A 19667-nucleotide genomic window follows, 5' to 3' on the forward strand; every position below is an offset into this window, starting at 1 on the left:
CTAGATGGTGCCCGGCTACCACCACTGACTGCTCTGACAGGGATCACAACAGAGGGTCCCAGACAGAGCTGGAGAAAAATGTAGACCAAAATTCTAACTCACAAAAAAAGACCAGACTTACTGGCCTTCCAGAGACTGGAGAAAACCCCAAGAGTATGGCCCCTGGACACCCTTTTAGCTCAGTAACGAAGTCACTCCCAAGGTTCACCATTCAGCCAAAGATTAGACAGCCCCATAAAACAAAACGAGACTAAAGGGGCACAACAGTCCAGGGACAAGGACTAGAAGGCAGGAGGGGACGAGAAAGCTGGTAATAGGGAACCAAGGTCAAGAAGGGAGAGTGTTGACATGCTGTGGGGTTGTTAACCAATGTCATAAAACAGTATGTGTACTGTTTAATGAGAAACTATTCTGTAAACCTTCATCTAACGTACAAAAAAAATTATAAAAAAAAAATAAGCCAATGAAAATCACAACAGACCAATCCACAGCTGATCATGGATATAACACAGGACGAGGCTGTGCTCTGTTCCCTTATGCTTGCGGTCGACGCGAGCGGGGTGCTGACTGGACAGCAGCTACCAACAGCCACACGGGACAATTGGACTGGATCGATTTTGACTTTTATCCTGCCATATAAACTTTAAGATAATTTTATCCAAATCCAACAGAGAAAAAAAAAACTGTTGGAGTTTGAATAGGAAGTACCATCCAGAGTATGTAAAATTGTATATTAATTTTGGTATAACTGACATCCTTATGATATTAAGCCTGTCTGTCATGAGCCCTGGTGGAGCACTGGTTAAAGCGCTCAGCTGCTAACCCAAAGGTTGGCGGTTTAAAATGCCTCTGCAGGAGAGAGATGTGGCAGTCTGCTTCCGTAAAGACTTAAAGCCTGGGAAATGCTATGGGGTAGTTCTACTCTGTCCTGTAGGGTCGCTATGAGTTGGAGTCAACTCGACCCAGTGGGTTTTGGGTCGTGGATCCGGTGTATCTTACCAAAACCGTAAAACTTAAAAAGGTGATGATATTTTCTTCACGTGGGCTCTGTATCTTTCTTAAATTTATTCCTCAGTTGTTTTATATTTTTAGGGTTACTGCGAGTGGAATATTGTCCATTTCTGCTTGTAGCTTCTTAGTGAGAGTATGGGGCAACACGGCGGGTGGGATGTCCTGGCCTAGGGCAACATGTGGAACCACTCCATGCCTCAGTTTCCTCATTGTGAACGGGGTGAGGAGGGCAGCGCCTTCCTCCCAGGAGCGTAGGGTAGAAGAGGAACTCAGATAGGGGAGGCCAGTGGGCGGGTCCAGGAGTGGGTGCGGGGCATTAGGCAGGGGCTGTGGGGCTGGACCCCCAGGCACAACCCTGAGCACCCCTCACCCCACCTGCAGCAGCACCCGGACACCACAGTGACCCGGCTGCTCGTGGTCGGCGCCAGGAGAGCAAACGGCCCATTCAGGGTTTTGTGTCAGCAACAAGCTTCTCCCAGTTTCTGCTGTGGTCCTGGTTGTGCCTTCTAATTCCCGGCCCTGAGGGGCTTCTGTAGGCACAATGCATGCCGTAACGGGTCACGTGGCGGGTTCTTAGCCCCCTGCCGCAGCCGCTCTGTGCACACCTGAAGAAGGGCCCCACTTGGACACTTAGTGGCTTTGGGCCTGCCTGTGAGCAGGAATCCATACTGAGGTGAAATGTCCTCTGATCCCCTCCTCCACGGCTCCCACCGTCAGCCGGCCAGCTTGCCCCTTCTTAAAAGGGGTTCTTCTCACGCCCCCTTTGGCCGAGGGGGTCAGCCCAGGGCTCAGGAAGGCCTCGGAGTTTTCTCCTGCAGTGCCAGTAGGACCCCAGGCGGGCACCAGTGGCAGCAGGTTCCAGCACACAGTCGGTGCTCCATAAATGCTTACTTTAGTTACTAGACCTGTGTTGTTGTTGTTGGGTGCCGTTGAGTTAATAGCGACCCATGTGACAGAGTAGAACTGCCCCGTAGGGTTTCCAAGGCTGTAAATCTTTACAGAAGGTCTTTCTCCCGCGGAGCTGCTGGATGGTTTGAACTGCCAACCTTCCGGTTAACAGCCGAGCACTTAACCCTTGCACCACCAGGGCTCCTTACTAGACCAATAGCCCATGTGATACATTGGAAGGGGCAGGCTTAGAGGCACAGCCCCCAGGTCAGGGTGCTCTCTCCAGCCCCTGCTCCAGCCATTCCACACTCCTTCTCTCTCAGGAGAGAGAGGTGGGTAGAGACTGACTCAGCTTCCATCCTCTGTAAGATGCCTGCACTTCCAGGAGGGAGAAAGAGCTATTGGCCACTCTCCCTTTAGAGTGAATTAGTTTGCACATGGGTTGCCAACAGGCCAAGGATAGTTGAGAAGATCATGCCTGTAACTGCTCCTGGGATTGCGGGCTTTGTCCCGCCTTCCCCTCCCAACTGGAGGCAGCGTGATTCTGGCCTCATTATCTGGGGGATTGTTAGCAGACATCTCTGAGTGTCTGCTCGGTGACCTAGTTTCCCTGGAGTCATTGGCCTGAAATCGGCTTTGCAAAGTGTTTTTCTGGTAAAGAGCATTTGTGCAGCATCAGCCCAGTTCAAGGCTGCTCCTGTCCCCACAGTGACAACGGGGTCAAGTGGCCCTGGTCCCCCCACACTCCACACCTCTATGGTTGAGTCTCAGGCAGCCAGTGATCCCGGGCAGAGAAGCAAGTGGTGTGGGCATGGCCCGGCCTGAGGGACATCCGGTTTTCAGCCCGGAAGAACCAACAAAAATTTGTTCTCTTCCCACCAACAGCTGGTAGCCTTCCAAACAACTCTCTGCCCTAGGAGAGAGGGCGGTGTCTCCCGAGGAACCAGCAAGGGCAGTGTTTGGTACAGGCTCCTGCAGGAAGGGAGTCTCCACGGGTACACTGCTGCTTAGACCTGTAGCATCAGAGTAGCAACGGTAGCCGGACAGCACCAGGAACACAGCACACAGGGTCACTGAATTCAGGGAGACCAATGGGGCTGGTACAGAGCTGGGCCTGCAAGGCAGGGGTGGGTTGGTGGGACTTCTGGACACGGTGGTTGAGGGGTGGCGTCAGCACCATACCCAAACAGACCTATTTAGGGGTTTATGGGCCATGGTTTATTCTGAAGTGTGCACCCAGCCAGCCTCTATGGGTTCGTTGCACAGACTTTATGAGGTCTGGTGACCAGGGGTCAGAGGACAGAGTTAGGGCCGTCAACGAGGAGGCGAGCAGTCACTACCTGGAGAGGCCAGGTGGACAATGGCTGGAGAGGATGGATCAGAACAGGGCAGGGTGGGCACCAGTCCCGGCCTGCAGGATCGCGGGGGTGAAGGGCAGACACGGGGAGAGACCCTGGTGACAAGTCTCCTACGAAGGTGGTCCACAGGGAGCTGGGCACAGTGGGGCCTCTCGGCTCCCTGTAGCCACCCAGGGCCAGGCTGGCTGCAGTTCTGGCGCACCCTGAGGCTGTAATTACGCGTCTCTGTCCTGCTGGCCGAGTCAGAGGGTGGTCGGGGAGGTTTGTGGGGCCTGTGAATCACGAGATCACGAGAAAAGTGGTAGCTGGCGCGGCAGAGAAATTACGGCGTTGGCGTCGATGGCACACAGTGGCTGGCAGCCCACGGTACAGCCATGGCCCAGCCCCTGCCCACCAGCACCCACGTCAGGGCCGAGGAAGCCGGTGGTCAGAGCCCGACAGGCCTGCTCACCAGACACGTTCCCCACACCGTGCCCCTCAGTCTACATGTTCCACTACCATTCAGGAGGCTGACCCTCTGCCGGACACGGGACCCCAGAGAAGACACACAGAGCCTCCAGGAGCTCACAGGCAACCACACACAGCCACACATACACACAGCCATACACACACAGCTACACACAGCCACACACACAGAGCTAAACACACAGCCACACACACACACACACACACACACAGACACACACACACACAGACACACACAGCCACACACACACAGCCACACACACACACACACACACAGCCACACACACACAGCCACACACAGCCACACACACACAGCCACACACACACAGCCACACACACAGTTACACACACAACCACACACAGTGACACACACAACCACAGACACACACACACAGCTTCATACACACAACCACACACATGCAACCACACATGCACACAACCACACACACAGCTACACATACGTGTAACCACACACAGCCACACACATAGACGCAGCCACACCCATACACACATACAATTACAGACACACATAGAGACACGGAGACACACACGCAACCGCGCAGGCACACAGCCACACACAGAGACACACATGCAACCACACACACAACTAGACCACCGCCACACACATGCAACTGTACATGCACACAACCACACAACACAACCACACAACCTCACATACATGAAATCACACACACAAACCTGCAACCACAAAACAAACACACAGCCACACACACACACACGCAAACACACACGCACACAAGCACACACGCAATCACAAAAATACGCGCAAATGCATACACACAAAATAGACACGTAAACACAACCACCAAACCACGCACACAACCACGTACAACCACAACGCAAACGCGAACAACACAACCACACTTCTCTGACTCTTACAAACCGACATCTCTGCACCCTCACACCTCTTCCTGCCCCCTAACACATACCAAATGCCACACATCCCTTGATGGAGTAGAAAATGCTAGAACCTGGGGAGGGCAGAAGGGCCTGGGAGGGTAGGAAGTGAGCGACTGAGGGAGACTTTAGCCAAGGAGCCCTACACACGGGCCTGCTGTCTCCGGGATAAGCAGGGCTGTGCTCTGCTGCAGAAGGACCTCTACCCACGGGGCGGGAAACGGCCTGTTCTGGGCCCCGACCTCATGGGGGCTGCCCCGACTCAGCGGCCTTTTGTCCCCAGGGGCCACCAAAGACATGGGGAAGATGCTTGGGGGTGACGAGGAGAAGGACCCGGATGCGGCCAAGAAGGAGGAGGAGCGACAAGAGGCTCTGCGGCAGGAGGAGGAGGAGCGCAAGGCCAAGTACGCCAAGATGGAGGCTGAGCGCGAGGTCATGCGGCAGGGCATCCGCGACAAGGTGGGTGTGGGCACAGCTGGGTGTCCAGGACAAGGTAGGGGTGCGGGCACACCTGGGTGTCCAGGACAAGGTGGGGGTGCAGGCACACCTGGGGCAACCTTGAGAAGGTGGGGGTGTGGGCACACCTGGGCATCGAGGACAAGGTGAGTGTGGGGCACACCTGGGTGTCCAGGACAAGGTGGGGGTGTGGGGCACACCTGGGTGTCCAGGACAAGGTGGGGGTGTGGGCACACTTGGGGAATCCAGGATGAGTGGGTATGTGGGGCACACCTGGGGCATCCAGGACAAGGTGGGGGTGCAGGCACACCTGGGGTGTTCACAAGGGCTGCTGGCCAGGGGAGCTCACAGCCTTGACTTCCGAGGAAAACACCCTGGGCAGAGATGGTGGGCACCAGTGGGTCTCGCGTCTGGGGTGAGCAGTGGTGACCCAGCCCTCAGGTGAGGGAGGCAGGTCCTGAGTGAAGACTTTAGTGCTCAGGATTGCCCTGGGCCCTCTTTCTGCTGTCCCTTCTCCCTCCTTGGCCACCAGTCGGGGGCCTCCAGGGGCTGGGCCTCCCCCTCCCATCTTGGTCTCCATGAACTAGTTCTGCAAGGACAGATGGACGATGGATGGACAGACAGATGGGTTAGCAGGGCTGGAGGCTAGACAGATGGAAGTCCACCCCCTCCTGGTGCTGGTGGGGAAAGGGAGTCGGTAGCCATCACTGAATGCCTCCTCTGGGGCTCGGGCGCAGCACCGGGAGGCCCTCAGCTCATAGAGGTGAAGCTGGGTGTCAGCTGTGGGCAGGTCATGTTAGCGCTGCCCTCCTGGGGAGGGGCTCCCTGCAGGTGGGGGAGGCGGACACTGGTTCAGAGCAGCCTGAGTGGGTGTCAATAGTATGACAGCCCCTCCCTCCATCAGAGATAAGAACAGTGTGGCCACTGGTCAGCTGGGTGGTGCCAGCTGCTTACTCGTGGCCCTCCCGTCATGGGCCAGGGAGCAGATGGTTGGGTGGGAGCGGTGGGGTGGCACCCCGGCCAGCACGTTCACTGGACACCGTTCCTGGAAGGGCCTACAGAAACTGGGACAGACCCCCAGCTCCCTGGACTCTAGCTGCAGTGAGTCAGACTGCAGACTCATGGCCGGGAGCTGCAGCTGGATCCCTAGACCCTGAACCGGGAGACACAGATGTTAGTGTTGGGAAAGGGCAGGCAGGCGGAGGGGGAAGGCAGGAAGGAAGCAAGGGGTGCAGCAGGGGGCGGGGGGCAGATACAGAGAAGAGAGAGAGACAGGGAGGAAGAGAGAGAGAAAGTGAGACGGGAAGACAGAAAGAGAGACAGACACAGAGTGACAAACAGAACAAAGAGTGTTACCCGAATCGGGCCCTTGCCCTGGAGTAATCGCGCCAATGAAACATACTCCAAGTCAGAAAGAGGGAGAAAGTTTTAATTCAGGAAGTGTACACCACTGGGGACCCAACAGCAACGCAGGCTGTCTTTCGGGAGTCCCAAAAGACATTTTTACATTAGCGCTTATATATGATTTTTACAAAGGTTAGAAGCGTTGTTATTCTTTACAAGGTTACAAGAGAGTCTGTATCATACAAGAGATAAGCAATCAGACATTTCCTTATTGGGCTAAAGATGGACGGATCTGACATCTGGGCTCTAGCTTCCTGTGGGGGATCCTAAGTCATAAAACAAAGCCAGTGACAAAGGTGTGCGAAAAGGGAGAAGGCAAAGAAAAAAAAGAAACTTAAAGGTTCATCATGGCGTCAGTTATGCCAAGCTCTCAGCTGCTCGTTTTGAAAAGGAGAAAACATGCCGGGGAGTATTAGGGTCGCAAGGAGGAAGAGAGAGAGACACAGACAGAGATAGAGCTGAGAGGGGAGACACCATAGGAATGGGGGGTGCTGCTGAGGGACACAGAGCGATGGGGAAGGGGGGTAAGGGAGAGGGCTGGGAACTTCTTGGGTGCCTGGGCCCCACCGAAGCGATCGTATTCAGGTTTGTCTGTCTGTCTGTAGAGTGGAAGGTGTGAGGTGTCTGTGGAACGTAGGGACAGCTGAGTGGGGGTGTCCCTGGACACAGTAGGGCCGAGTCTGCCTGGACTGAGCCTTTGCTGGTCGCCTTTCCCTGGCGGAGGTGGGTGGCGCCCTCTACTCCGCCCAGGTGTGGTCAGCCCTGAGGCGGACAGGCTGTGGGCTGAGCGGCCACCCAGCTGTTGGCCGGCATCAGCTCCCAGCGGGCTGTGGCAGCACCTCCGCAGAGGCCTCAGCTTTCTTTGGTAGGTCGTCCATGGTGGCTTAGAGGCCTTGATCAGAAAGGATCCATCCCACATCACTTATTCCTGAGCCGAGCGGCAGGGCACCCCCTTCTCAGGCCGAATCTTCACTCTGCGTTTCAGACTGACTTCTAGCCCTGGGGGCCGGGTCTGGAGCCAGGATGCCCCTCACCTCCCGGGCGCCCTCACAGAGTCCGCTCAGTGGGGTGGTGAGCGGGACAAGGTCAAGTCCCACGGCTCACACAGGCTGGGTGCCCTCCAAGGCCAGCCCCCACCCATCCAGCCACGCTCGTCCCTGGTCCAGTCCTTGGTGTGGGGAGAGATAGAGGAAGAAGGAGGGTGGGCTGGGAGGTCACTCCTGCAGGGACGTGCTGATCCCATTGCCTCCCAGGTCCCTGTGTGTCCAAGGTGTCCCTCAGAATCTGAACTCCCTGGCCCACCAGGGACGGGCAGGCTCAGACAGCACATGTCTCTCTGGCGTGCAGAGTTACAGAGACAAGCCCCAGGACAGAAAACACAGGCATGTGGATGGGAAGGGCTCCCACACAACGGCCTGAGTGAGAAGGTGGCTGAGGGGCAGGAGGCGGGCACTGGGGTCCTTGAGACCCCAGCCCCAGCTCAGGGCCCCTCGTCCAACCTGTGAGACCACCCAGTCCAAGCCAGGTGTCCTGTGGGGCCCAGCAGGTGGGGGTGGGGCATAGACGAGGGCAGGGGGACGGGCCTTTCCTGGGCCCCCACCCTAGGGGAGCACCATGCAGGCTCCGGGCTCAGGTGGGGCTGCCTGAGTGCCCTGAATGCCGCGCCCACCCCTCAGCCTCCTGTGGGTGGACTCTGAGAGCCCCTGCTGGCGTTGATGGTGGCCGAGCCAGGCATGGAGCGTGCGGGGAGATGCGGATGAGGGTGAGCCCCCCTTCCCGGGGTCTGGGTCTGAGGCAGACTGGGATACTGGAATCCCAGACAGGGGACGCCTCTGCGGGCCTCACTCTGGACCCAAGGACGTCTTGGGCCCTTCCAGAATTTGGCTCTGCCCCTCCCTCCAAGGAGCCCCCAGGCCTGCAGGAGGCACCTGCCCCACCCCCGATAGAATAGGGAAGTGGTCCTAGTGGTGGGAGAGGCCGGCAGGTAGGTCTTACAGTGGGGGCTGCAGGGGAAGTGGAGGCAGAGCCACCCCACTGACCAGCGAGGGCAGGGCGCTCCCTGGTGGCCGTGCACACACCCCCTCAGTTCCCCCCCAGCCTCCTGAGGACCTCCGGGGTGGGGGAGAAGCTGCTTTAGCCCCACCCAGGCCCTGTCCCAGGAACTGCGTCCCCAGCCCAGGGCGGGCGGAACAGTGACGAGGGCTGCACTGGGCATCAGGGCCAGGGGACAGAGGGACCTGGACAGTGATGGTCACCGCGAGAAGGCCATGGCCCTCGGGCTCGGTGAGAGGATCCTCTTCAGGATCTCTCGCTGTGAGGCCAGAGGTCCCGGCTCCAGCCCCCAGGGCCCCATGAGCTCGGGGCTTGGATGCAGGACTCGGGCGCCCAAGGTCATGGAATTACTGAGGCAGGTTTCCGTGGGGGCCTGGCCTGGCTGCCTCGGGCTGGGGTCTCATTGCTTGGCCGGATAGTTCTGGACACCAGCCAGCTGCCCGCCCTGCCTCTCAGCCTTTTAGGAACTCGGAGCCCCAGGAAAGACCCCTGAAGTTCGTCATCTCCACCACCCTGTTTTCACTTAATTTCCTGGAAATTGGGGAGAAACTGATCTTACCAGCAAATTCAACAAGTCTGTAACGGGCTTGATGTGGGGAAGAGAAGGGAGAAACCACATAGACAAGCAAGTTAAAACAACAAAATAGGGCTCCCTAGCCCAGATGGGGGAGGTAAGGAAGCGGAGCCGGGGAAGGGAGGGAGCAATTGCCAGGGTCCCACAGCGACCCTGCAGGAACTGGCACCCCGGCCCCAGGCTCCTTTCCTGACTTCATCTGGGCCCAGCGGGAACATGGGAGACCGAAGGGAGCCCCCGAGCCTCACACCTGCTCACAGAACTATTTAAAGATGATGGAAGCTTCCTCCATCAACCCACCTGGCTCCACACAGCTGCCAGAACCCCAGCCTCCGCTCCATGGAAGGCCTAGTTATCCCAGACACCCTGACACCCAACACCGTCTCTCACTGTTTTCCAAAGACACCTTCCTCCTGGGCTGCTCTTCTGTTCTCCATAGGGTGCCCCCTCACCAGCGTTTGCCCCCTCCTGCCCTGCCCTGGTCTGGGGCTCCCCTCCTAGGCCACTCAGCCCTGCTAGTCAGACAGGACAGAGGGGCCCACACGGCCTAGTCCAATGCCTTCCTCTGCAGAAGGGCCATGAGGCCTAGCTGAGGTCATGCGTCCACTCAGGGTGCTTAGGGAAGCAGATATCCTTAAATGAGAGAAGTGGACAGGCATGACTTCCCATCTCAGAGGGTGGGTGCTGGGGGCTAGCAGGCAGTGCCGGGAAGGAAGAAGGGGTGGCTTCTCCCCTCCCCTGCCTCATTACAAGGCCATCTGGGCAGGTCCTAGCTGAGGAAGGGGAGGCTTGGCCCACCTGTGCTTGATTTGCATGTCCACTGCCTCATTTGCATATGCATCACCAGAGTTGCATATCCACCACCTGATTTTCATGCTTCCAGCCGCCCACGTTCTACAGCTTCTGAGCCAGAACCCCGTTTGGGGAGGGGATGAGGCCCAGTCCCCTCCTCCAGGCACAGAGCTGTGGGCCTGGGCACCCACCCGGCCCCCTGGCCCTCCCCACACCCCCTTAAAATCACTTGGGGTTCAGGCTGAGGTTTGCAAGATGATGACAACTGCTGTTGATGTTCCCATTGATCAGCTCTGATGCCCTTCTTTTCTGAACATTCTGTTGTCAAGACTTAGCGTCTCCCTTGTGAATGTCAGGTTCTCAGCGCGTCTGGGGCACTAGCTGCCCTGGGCTCCCGTCCCAGCAGGTGCTCCTGGGGTGGGGTGGGGGTCCCTGCTGTCTCAGTGTTGGTGGCCTGGCTCTTCAAAGTGATGTCTAGTGGTTGGCAAGGATGGCTGGATGCCTCCTGTGGCCAGTGTTCCCAGTGTTCCTGGTTGTCTTAGTCATCTAGTGCTGCTATAACAGAAATACCACAAGTGGATGCCTTTAACAAAGAGAAGTTTATTCTCTCACAGTCCAGTAGGCTGTAAGTCCAAATTCAGGGCATCAGCTCCAGGAGAAGGCTTTCTCTCTCTGTCGGCTCTGGAGAAAGGTCCTTGTGGTGTGTCAGTCTTCCCTTGGTCTGGGAGCATCTCAGCGCAAGAACCTCAGGTCCAAAGGACATGCTCTGCTCCTGGCATTGCTTTCTTTGTCGTATGAGGTTCCCAGGTGTCTCTGCTCACTTCTCTCTTTTATATCTCAAAAGGGATTGGATTAAGACCCTATCTAATCTTGTAAACCTCATCAGTATAACTGCCACTAATCCATCTTATTAGATCATAGTGATGGAGTTTACAACACATAAGGAAATCACATCAGATTATAAGATGGTACACAATCATACAGTACTGGGAATCATGGCCCAGCCAAATTGATACACCCATTTTTGGGGAAACATAATTCAATCCATGACAGTCATCTAGTGCTGCTATAACAGAAATACCACAAGTGGATGGCTTTAACAAACAGAAGTTCATTCTCTCACAGTCTAGGAGGCCAGAAGTCCGAATTCAGGGTGCCAGTTCCAGGGGAAGCCTTTCTCTCTGTCAGCTCTGGGAGAAAGTCCTTGCCATCAATCTTCCCCTGGTCTAGGAGCTTCTCAGCACAGGGACCCTGGGTCCATAAGACAAGCTGTGCTCTCGGCTCTTCTTACATGGTGGTAATGAGGTCCCTCTCCTCCTTGCTCACTTCTCTTTTTATATGGCAAAAGAGATTAACTCAAGATACAGCTTAATCCTGTAGACTGAGTCCTGCCTCGTTAACATAACTGCCTCTAATCCTGCCTCATTAATGTCATTAGACCCGACCCATTGCCATCGAGTTGATTCTGGCTCATAGAAGTTGGGATTTATAACACATAAGATTATCACATCAGATCACAAAATGGTGGACAACCACACAATACTGGAAATCATGGCCTAGCCAAGTCGACACACATTATGAGGGGACACAATTCAATCCACATCACTGGTAAACAGCCAGGGAGTCACCCCAAGGGGCAATGGCTGATGGCGCAGGAGCTGAGGGGCATTTGCCTCTGGGGCTCAGATGCCTCTGGTGGACCCCCACTCAGAAGCCCCTAGCCCCAGGCACAATAACTGTGACCCTCAGGTACAGCCCAGGGTGAACTTGACCTCACCATGACCTTGAACCTCAGTGGAGTGACAGGTGCTTCAGGTCAAGCTCAGAGTGACCTGTTGGGGGGGGTACTGGGGTCTCTTTCCTGGACACCTCCTGAAGGAGGACCCCAGCCCTCTGTTTGCAGGTAGGTCAGGGAGGTGCCTCTGCTCAGTCATATGCCAGCACCACATGTTCCCACTATTACACATATGTTCCCACCAGCAGTTACACACGTGTTCCCTCCAGCACTGCGTGTTCCCTGAGTGTACACCTCGGGCAGCCAGCCTCCTGAGCCAGCCCACATCCTCTGTGTGTTCCTGCTGTGTGCACAGACAGCCCTCCCAGCCAGGGGAGCCTCCTCCGCCCTGGCTGGAGGGAAGCTCTGTCTGACCTAGTTTCTGGTGGTGTCTGCCTCCTGCCCACACACAGCCCCGCCAGCCCCACAGGACACGGGCTGCATTTTGTCCCCGTTCTGGGCCCAGGGGCTGCTGCCCAACGGGAGGGGAGGTGGTCCCGGGAAGAGGCCCGCAGTGCCGGGCATGCCCGCTTCAGTGTCTGGGATGCATTAGCCTCTCATCAGCCCTCTTGCCCTTCAGCTCAGCAGGACGCTCTGTGGCTGGAGTGCTGTGTCCCCACTGTGCCATGACCTGCAGGTGACGTGCTCACTGATGCTCCTGGTCGCTGCGTCACAGGCTTGTCAGGACCTTCCCAGCACTCCCAGCTCTTGTTGAGGGTGCAGAGCCAGGGTTGGGGGTTGCCTGGGACCCCTGCTGAGGGAGTGCAGACAAACTCCAAGCCTCCTCCCCTCTTGGGCCAGAAGTCCAAAATCCGTGTTGGCAGGGCTGGTTCCTGCTGGGGCTCTAGGGGAGACTCTCCTGGCTTCGGGAGGCTGCTAGCAATCCTTGGCGTTCCTTGGCTCGTATCTCCAGTCTCTGCCTCTGTCTTCATGTGGCCATCTTCCCTGAGTCTTCTCCTTTTCTCTCTCTTATAAGGATATCAATCATTGGATCTGGGACCCGCCCTACTCCAGTAGAAGCCCTGGTGGTGCAGTGGTTAAGAGCTTGGCTGCTAACCAAAAGGTTGACAGTTCAAATCCACTAGCTGCTCCTTGGAAACCCTATGGGGCAGTTCTACTCTGTCCTGTAGGTTCGCCATGAGTCAGAATCAACTCGAAGGCAACAGGGTTTTGGTCTACTCCAGTATGACCTCATCTTAACTTGATTACATCTGCAAAGACCCTATTTCCAAATAAGGTTACATTCTGAGGTTCCAGGAGGACATGAATTTGGGGGGACACTATTGGGAAGACTTGGATAAGGGCTTAAGGCAGAGACATACCCAGGAGATGGGAGGATGGAGAGGGAAGAGGGTGCACTGAGGGGGAGGGGTGCTCAGGGGTGTCCAGATATGAGTTAATGTGGTAGGGCTGCTGTAACAAAGCACAGGCAGTCCCCGGATTATGGCCGAGTTCCATTCCTGAGTCTGACTTTAAGTCGAATTTGTACGTAAGTTGGAACAGTTAGGTACGGTTCATATCTAACATCAGTCAGTCAAATGTTTGTCTTAGTATATAGTATACCTTTCTATGCATAAAAAACCAAACCAAACCCGTTGCCATCGATTCTGACTCATAGCGACCCTATAGGACAGAGTAGAACTACCCCATAGGGTTTCTAGGGAGCGGCTGGTGGATTCAAACTGCCGACCTTTTGGTTAGCAGCCGAGCTCTTTAACTACTGCACCACCAGGGCTCCCTTCTATGCATAAAAAAATTAAAGAAACACTTCCAGACACACTAAAACGTCTTTAACATAATAATACAGTAATAATAATAATGATGTTTTGATGCGCATCGTAAAGTAGTGCCTGTTCATTATTATGAGCCATTGTATGTACCTAAAATTTTTATTATAATAGGCTTTACCGGGAACCATGGGTTGTACGTAAGTTGGACGTTGGTAATCCGGGGACTGCCTGTACCACAAACTGGGTGGCTTTATAAGCACAGAAGTGTATTGTCTCCCAATTCTGGAGGTTAACTAACTAACCCACTGCCGTTGAGCCGATTCCGACTCATAGTGACCCTATAGGACAGAGTAGAACTGCCCCATAGAGTTTCCAAGGATTGCCTGGTGGACTCAAACTGCTGACCTTTTGGTTAGCAGCTGAGCTCTTAACCACTCAACCACTGACCACTAGGGCTCCATCTGGAGGCTAGGAGTCTGAATTCAAGGTGTCAGCAGGGCCAGGCTCCCTTTGAAGCCTCTAGGGAAAGACCTTTCTTGTCTCTCGCAGCTTCTGGTAGCCCCAGGCATTCCCTGACTTGCCTCTGCAGCATAACTCAGCGGTCACCTTGCTGTCTGTGTCTCTCTGTCTCTTCTCTTTCATGAGGACACCACTTATATAGGATTATATGGGTGGTGCAAATGGTTGGTGCTCATCTACTAACCTAAAGGTTAGCAGTTCGAACACACATAGTGGCGCCATGGAAGAAAGAAAGGCCTGGTGATCTGCTTCCATAAAGATTACAGCCGAGAAAACCCTACGAGGGCAGTTCTACTCTAACACATGGGGTCTCCATGAGTAGGAACGGACTCGTCGGCAATGGGTTTTTTTTTTTATATATATAGGATTAGGACGCACCCTGTTCTGGTCTGGCCTCCTGTTAACTTATCGGAGAGCATCTTTGAAGGACATATTTTCAAACAGGGTCACATGTTCACAGGTACTGGGGGTCAGAACTTTGACACATCTTTTTGGGTGACACAATTCAATCTATAACAAGGTGTGTTAGCCCAAGGCCACAACTTGGTAGGGTTTCCAGATGTCTGCCAGCTTTGCAGTGCTGACTGGGTGCAGAGCATCCCTGCCAGGGATGGGGGGCAGGTGGTGGTGGGGTTTGGCTATGTGTAGGTGCGACCAGCCTGGCACCCAGCTAGGAGTTGGGCTGGGCTGGGTGGGGCAGGTCGGCAGCGGAGCCACTGGGTGATTCTCCCCACTGCTCCCTGCCTCCTTGGAAAGCCCTCCAAGTACAGGGACCCATGCCAAGCCCTCCCCAGTACGGGGTGCACCCTGAGTCAAGGATGGGAAACGGGGTGCTGGGACCCCAGGGTCTTGCCCTTTTTGGGGTGTGCTCAGTTCCCCAGATTCCCCGCCCTGCCTGACCTCGCCCTCTCCCCCCACAGTACGGTATCAAGAAGAAGGAGGAGCGTGAGGCCGAGGCCCAGGCCGCCATGGAGGCCGACTCAGAAGGCAGCCTGACACGGCCCAAGAAGGCCATCCCGCCAGGCTGCGGGGATGAGCGGGAGGAGGAGGACGAGGGCATCCTGGACACCGTCATCAAGTACCTGCCGGGGCCTCTCCAGGATATGTTCAAGAAGTAACAACCCGGGCATGGACATCCGCTGGCCCGAGCTGGAGCCCCCACCACCCCCACTGCCCTGCTCGCCGCCCCCAGCCCTATACACACCCTTCCGCAGAGGCCCCTGAAGGGATGTTGGGAGCAGACTGCAGCCCCCCAATGCCAACATAAGCCATAGTCCTAGGTCTTATCCGCCCTGCCCCCTCACGCCTTGGGAGCCTCCGTCCCCTACCACCCAGCCAGTGCCATAGACACCTCCCGGCGAGGGGCACCCAACCCCCAGGGCCCCAGCCACCTGCAGCCAGTGTCGGAGGCCCAGGACGAACCCACCTGCAACTCTTGCCAAGGGGAAACGGCCTATCCCCACAGCCAGGATGCCCCTCCTGCTCGGCCCTTCACCGCCCACCCAGCAGCGCCCAAGGCCAGGGCCATGGAAAGGGCCAGCTTCTCGACCACCCCTCAGTGCACCGCCCCTGCGTTGGTGGGTGCTGGTCCAGGCCCAAACTCAGGAGCACAGCCATAGGGGGAGGGGTGTCATGTGGCTGGGGGAGGGGGAGCAGCTCGTGCTGCCCCGCCCTGGGGCAGGTGTGCGAAGCCCCTCCCCTTCCCGGTCGGCCTGGGCCCCAACCCTCTTCCCGCCAGCGACTCTGACACCTGGTTGGCCAGACCGCATCAGCCTCTGTTCTCTGCGTTTCGTCTGTGTGTGTCCACTTGAGGCCCAGCCATCTGCGCCATTCTCACATCCTATTTGTCCGCCTGTCTGTCTGTCCTTCTCTCCCTCTCTCCCTCCCTCCTCCTCCGAAGGCTTTGCTCCTTAGGAATCCTGTTCTGTGGCCGTGCTCTCGCCAAGCGATGAGGAAACTAAGCAGTAGGTTTAGGGGGGAAATTCTCACACACCCGAGTGTGGCGCGTGCACACACGCACACACACGCACGCACACGGAGTTACACAGAGTCCCTCTCATACACACATGGAGTCACACACATGGAGTACCACACACACACACATTCCCTCTAACACACACATGGAGTCACACACACACATACCTCTTGTGGCACACACAGGGAGTCTTTTCTCACACACACGGAGTCCCTCTCTTTCACACATCGAGTCACACACACACACACACACACACACACACACACACACACGGAGATCCCCCCCGCACACACACGGAGTCTCTCACACATGGAGTTTCTCTCCCACACACACCTTCTACAGCTCTCACACCTCCATCCTCTGGCCTTTCCCTGGAGAACACTGGCCCAGCACCAAGTGGACCCCGGAGCCCAGCCCACTCCCCTTCCTCGCTGACACCTCCAGTCCTGTCCCCATCTCGGCCCGGGACCCCTGTCCTCATCCTGAGGACACCCACACTGTCAGCAGGAGCGCTCCGGCCCCAGGTGGGGTGCGTTTGAACGTGTTTATACGGAGGGAGACAAATCACCCAGCCCGTCCCCTCCTCGGCGCCCCGGGGCCTCCGCAGGCGTGTGGGCAGTGCCAGGCAGGGGTGCAGCCACGGGGCTGGGGGCCTGCGTGGTGTCTTTGGGCGCAGCCTAGGCAGAGTTTGACCTAATCACACTCCACCCCGGCCGGGCGCCCCTTCCTCATCCCCCGAGCCTCCGGAGCCCCTCCGTCCTCCCCCTTGTTTAATTTCCATCACCATATATTGAATCTCAGGTAAATGAGGTCTTCGGTATTTGAGGATTTTTATCTGGACAGAAAGGCCAGGCCTCGGTCCCCCTAGGGCCATTTCTGTTCACGTAACGATCCGCCCACAGTCTCCACGTGTTGCGGGCAGGGGCTTGGCTTGACATTGACCTCCATGACCTTACATAGCTCTTTAGAAAAGCCATAACAATTAGACCGCAATATTAACCACAGACGCTCCTCTGTTCAAAGCCAGCTGCCCGGAGCTCCCCACCGGTGCCCCCGTCCTGTCCCGCCCGCTCCTCCCCGTAATTGCGCTCAGCCCGGGTGTGTGCGCCCCGCCGCGTGTACCCGCCCACGCCCTGTGTGTGCGCGCCCCGCCCCGCGCCCGTGTTGCTCGTCTTGCGTCCCCTCTCTGACTCCTTTCAGTCCCCGTCTTTTTTAAATGCCTGTTTTCACAGTTACTAAAAGCCAGCTCCAAGCAGACAGGGCGTTGTCTCGTAGGAACTCCGCATCCCGTTCCCAGCGCATGGGGCGTCCCGGGGCAGCCGAGTCTAGCGTAGACCCTGGATGTTGTCAGTCCGTCATCCGTCTGTCCTTGCTCCTGCGCCTCCTCCTGCATGACGGGGGCCCTCGCGTGTGTTCTCTTGGATGGAATCACAGCCAATAAACATCACAGTGATTTCACACCGCGTTCCCTCCTGAGTCTGATTGCGAGGGTGGAGATGGGGGGATCCTGGAGGGAGGGGACGGGCTCCACGGGGAGCTGCACCCTCCCATCTCCCTCTCTCTGACTCCCCGGGCACTGCTCACTCCCTTCCACGCCCTGCCAGGTGGGAAGCACCTTCCACTCTGGGGCAACCGGGAGGGGCTCCCCACTACCCCGGTTCCCAGACTCAACCCCCTCCAGGCATTCTCCCTAGGGCAGCCCCTGCCAGAGTAACCACTGAAAACACAGCCCAGCCCCTTCAGCGTTCCCCAGGTGAGTCTCCAAATTACCCACTTGCACAGCTTCATGTCCTGTGCCCCCCAACCCTCCCCAAACATGGGCCTTTCCTTCCTCACAGCAATAACAGCCCTGGGCCCCCAGATCCCACTGTGCTGGCCACACCTTGGGCAACCCAGCGACTTCCTACTCCATCACCCCCAACCCCCCAGGCTCCAAGAGGCGCGCAGGGTGCATGTGGCCCTGGACCCTCTGCAGGGCACATCTGCAGCTCTGAACTGAAGCCAGTACAGGTGCCCATTGGACCTGCTGGGTCTCTGGCCTGGCATTGGCATCCTGACCTAGCCCAGAGAACAGTCTCTCTGCCTCTCTTTGTGGGGAGGGGGCGCACCCAGGTCCTTCCCATCCCCAGAACCTCCACCCTGGCTGTCCCTTCCCTCGGTCCTTAGCACAGCCCCACCCCCAGAGCTGTGGCCACTTGTGTCCCCGGAAAGACTCGTATATCTCTGCTTCTGGGAGCTTCTCTCCAGGGAGGCAGCAAGTCTGGGCCATCTGTGACCCACCCCACGCTGCTCGCTGGGAATGTACACGGAAGATTCTGAGACCTGCCCAGTCTCAGCTAGCAGAGGGCACCACGCCACTTCTCCTCCCACCCTGTGCTTGACCTTGGGGACTGCTCAGCATCTTGCCTGGGCTCAGAGGCTGGGTGGGGTCTGGCAGAGAGCATGCTCTTGACCAGGCCCACTAAGGTGCCTCTCCTGACCCTCTTCCAGCCACCGCACCCTTCCGCCTGCTGAGGAGGCAGCAGCTGTCCGAGTTTCTTTCCCTGGATCTGAAACTTGGACCGAAGACTTTGCAGTCAACTCTGTGGGCTTCAGCCCCCGTGTGTCAGCCCAGCATGGCCACTAATTAGAAGGCACTCAAAGTCCACCCACCACTCAGCCTCCACCTCACACACCACCGCCGGGCCTGTATCCCTCTCAGGCTGCAGGAAGAGCTGCCTCAGGACCCTTGTTCCTTCCCTCACGAAGACCAGCCCATCCTCCAGCGAGGGGTGGATCAGAACCTGGACAGACCCCTCACCCTTAGCCTGCAGAGCTGGGCCTGGTGACTCCAGGGAAATGCACTCAGCCCCTCCATGTGATGTGCTGAACTCAGTTCAGGCACTGGGGATAACTAGGGACACACCCCCTCCCAAACTGAGGAGACAGATGGTAAACAAATATGTAGTAAGTCAAGCAGTGGTTTCCCTTTGGAGGCGACTTGAGCAGGATAAGGAGGCCGAGGGTGATGGTCAGGGCTTGACATCCCCTGAGTGGTCAGCGTGGCCCCTGAGGAGTGCAAAGGCCTTGATGAGGGAGCTGCCCAGTGTTTGGGACCAGTGAAGACGTGGGTGCTCCGGTGCCTCTGCTGCCCGGCCTTGTCCCAAACACCTCTTCGCCTGCTGTCAGACCCGACTACCTCCTAGCGGAGTCTCCTTCCTTCCTGGACATGCTGAACAAAGTAGAGCACACTTGGATGCTCGGCATGGCCCAGAGACGTCCTTCCGTTCCGCCAGCGCGAAGGCCGTCTGGGCTGCTTCTCTCCCCGCAGGGAAACTGCGCTGGCCGGCCCAGAGCCAGGGAGGCAGGGGTCTGGGGCGCTCCCGCTGTCCTTGCCCGAGCTGCCAGCACGAGAGCCACTGACCCATTAGAGGCTCGCGCCAGGGACCTGCACGCACTCAGCAAAAGGCGCATCTTAACCACAAGCCGCTAACCTTCAAGGGTATCAAGAGAAATTTTAAAAGTCCAGGAATTAATGGCCCTTTTGTCTAACCCCGTTATTCTTCCACAGCTACACAAACCATGCTGTTCAAAACCAAAGCCAGCTGGGGGTCGCGAGACTTGAACTGGGCCACCTGGTCACACATTTTGGAAATGGCCTCTACGCTGGTCGTCAGCCGGCGCCCCCTACCCCGTGAGGGGTCAAAGGAGGGGACGCGACCTGGGTAAGAGAAGGTCCTATGGAGGCTGAAGGGTGTGGGCGGGGCTGGCG

The 19667-nt window shown here is 56.9% G+C and overlaps 1 protein-coding gene across 1 annotated transcript in view; it reads left to right on the forward strand.

Moving 5' to 3' along the window:
• The window catches only part of CPLX1 (complexin 1), a 43192-nt gene extending 28133 nt beyond the window's left edge, over positions 1-15059 (forward strand). The window contains exons 2-3 of the mRNA XM_004383534.1: positions 4924-5099; positions 14862-15059. Of these exons, the coding sequence (XP_004383591.1) occupies positions 4924-5099; positions 14862-15059 (374 nt within the window). The remainder of the gene's footprint in view (positions 1-4923; positions 5100-14861) is intronic.
• Positions 15060-19667: the final 4608 nt, after the last annotated feature.

Source organism: Trichechus manatus, unplaced genomic scaffold, assembly GCF_000243295.1.
Source record: "Trichechus manatus latirostris isolate Lorelei unplaced genomic scaffold, TriManLat1.0 scaffold00111, whole genome shotgun sequence".
Taxonomy (NCBI): Eukaryota; Metazoa; Chordata; class Mammalia; order Sirenia; family Trichechidae; genus Trichechus; species Trichechus manatus.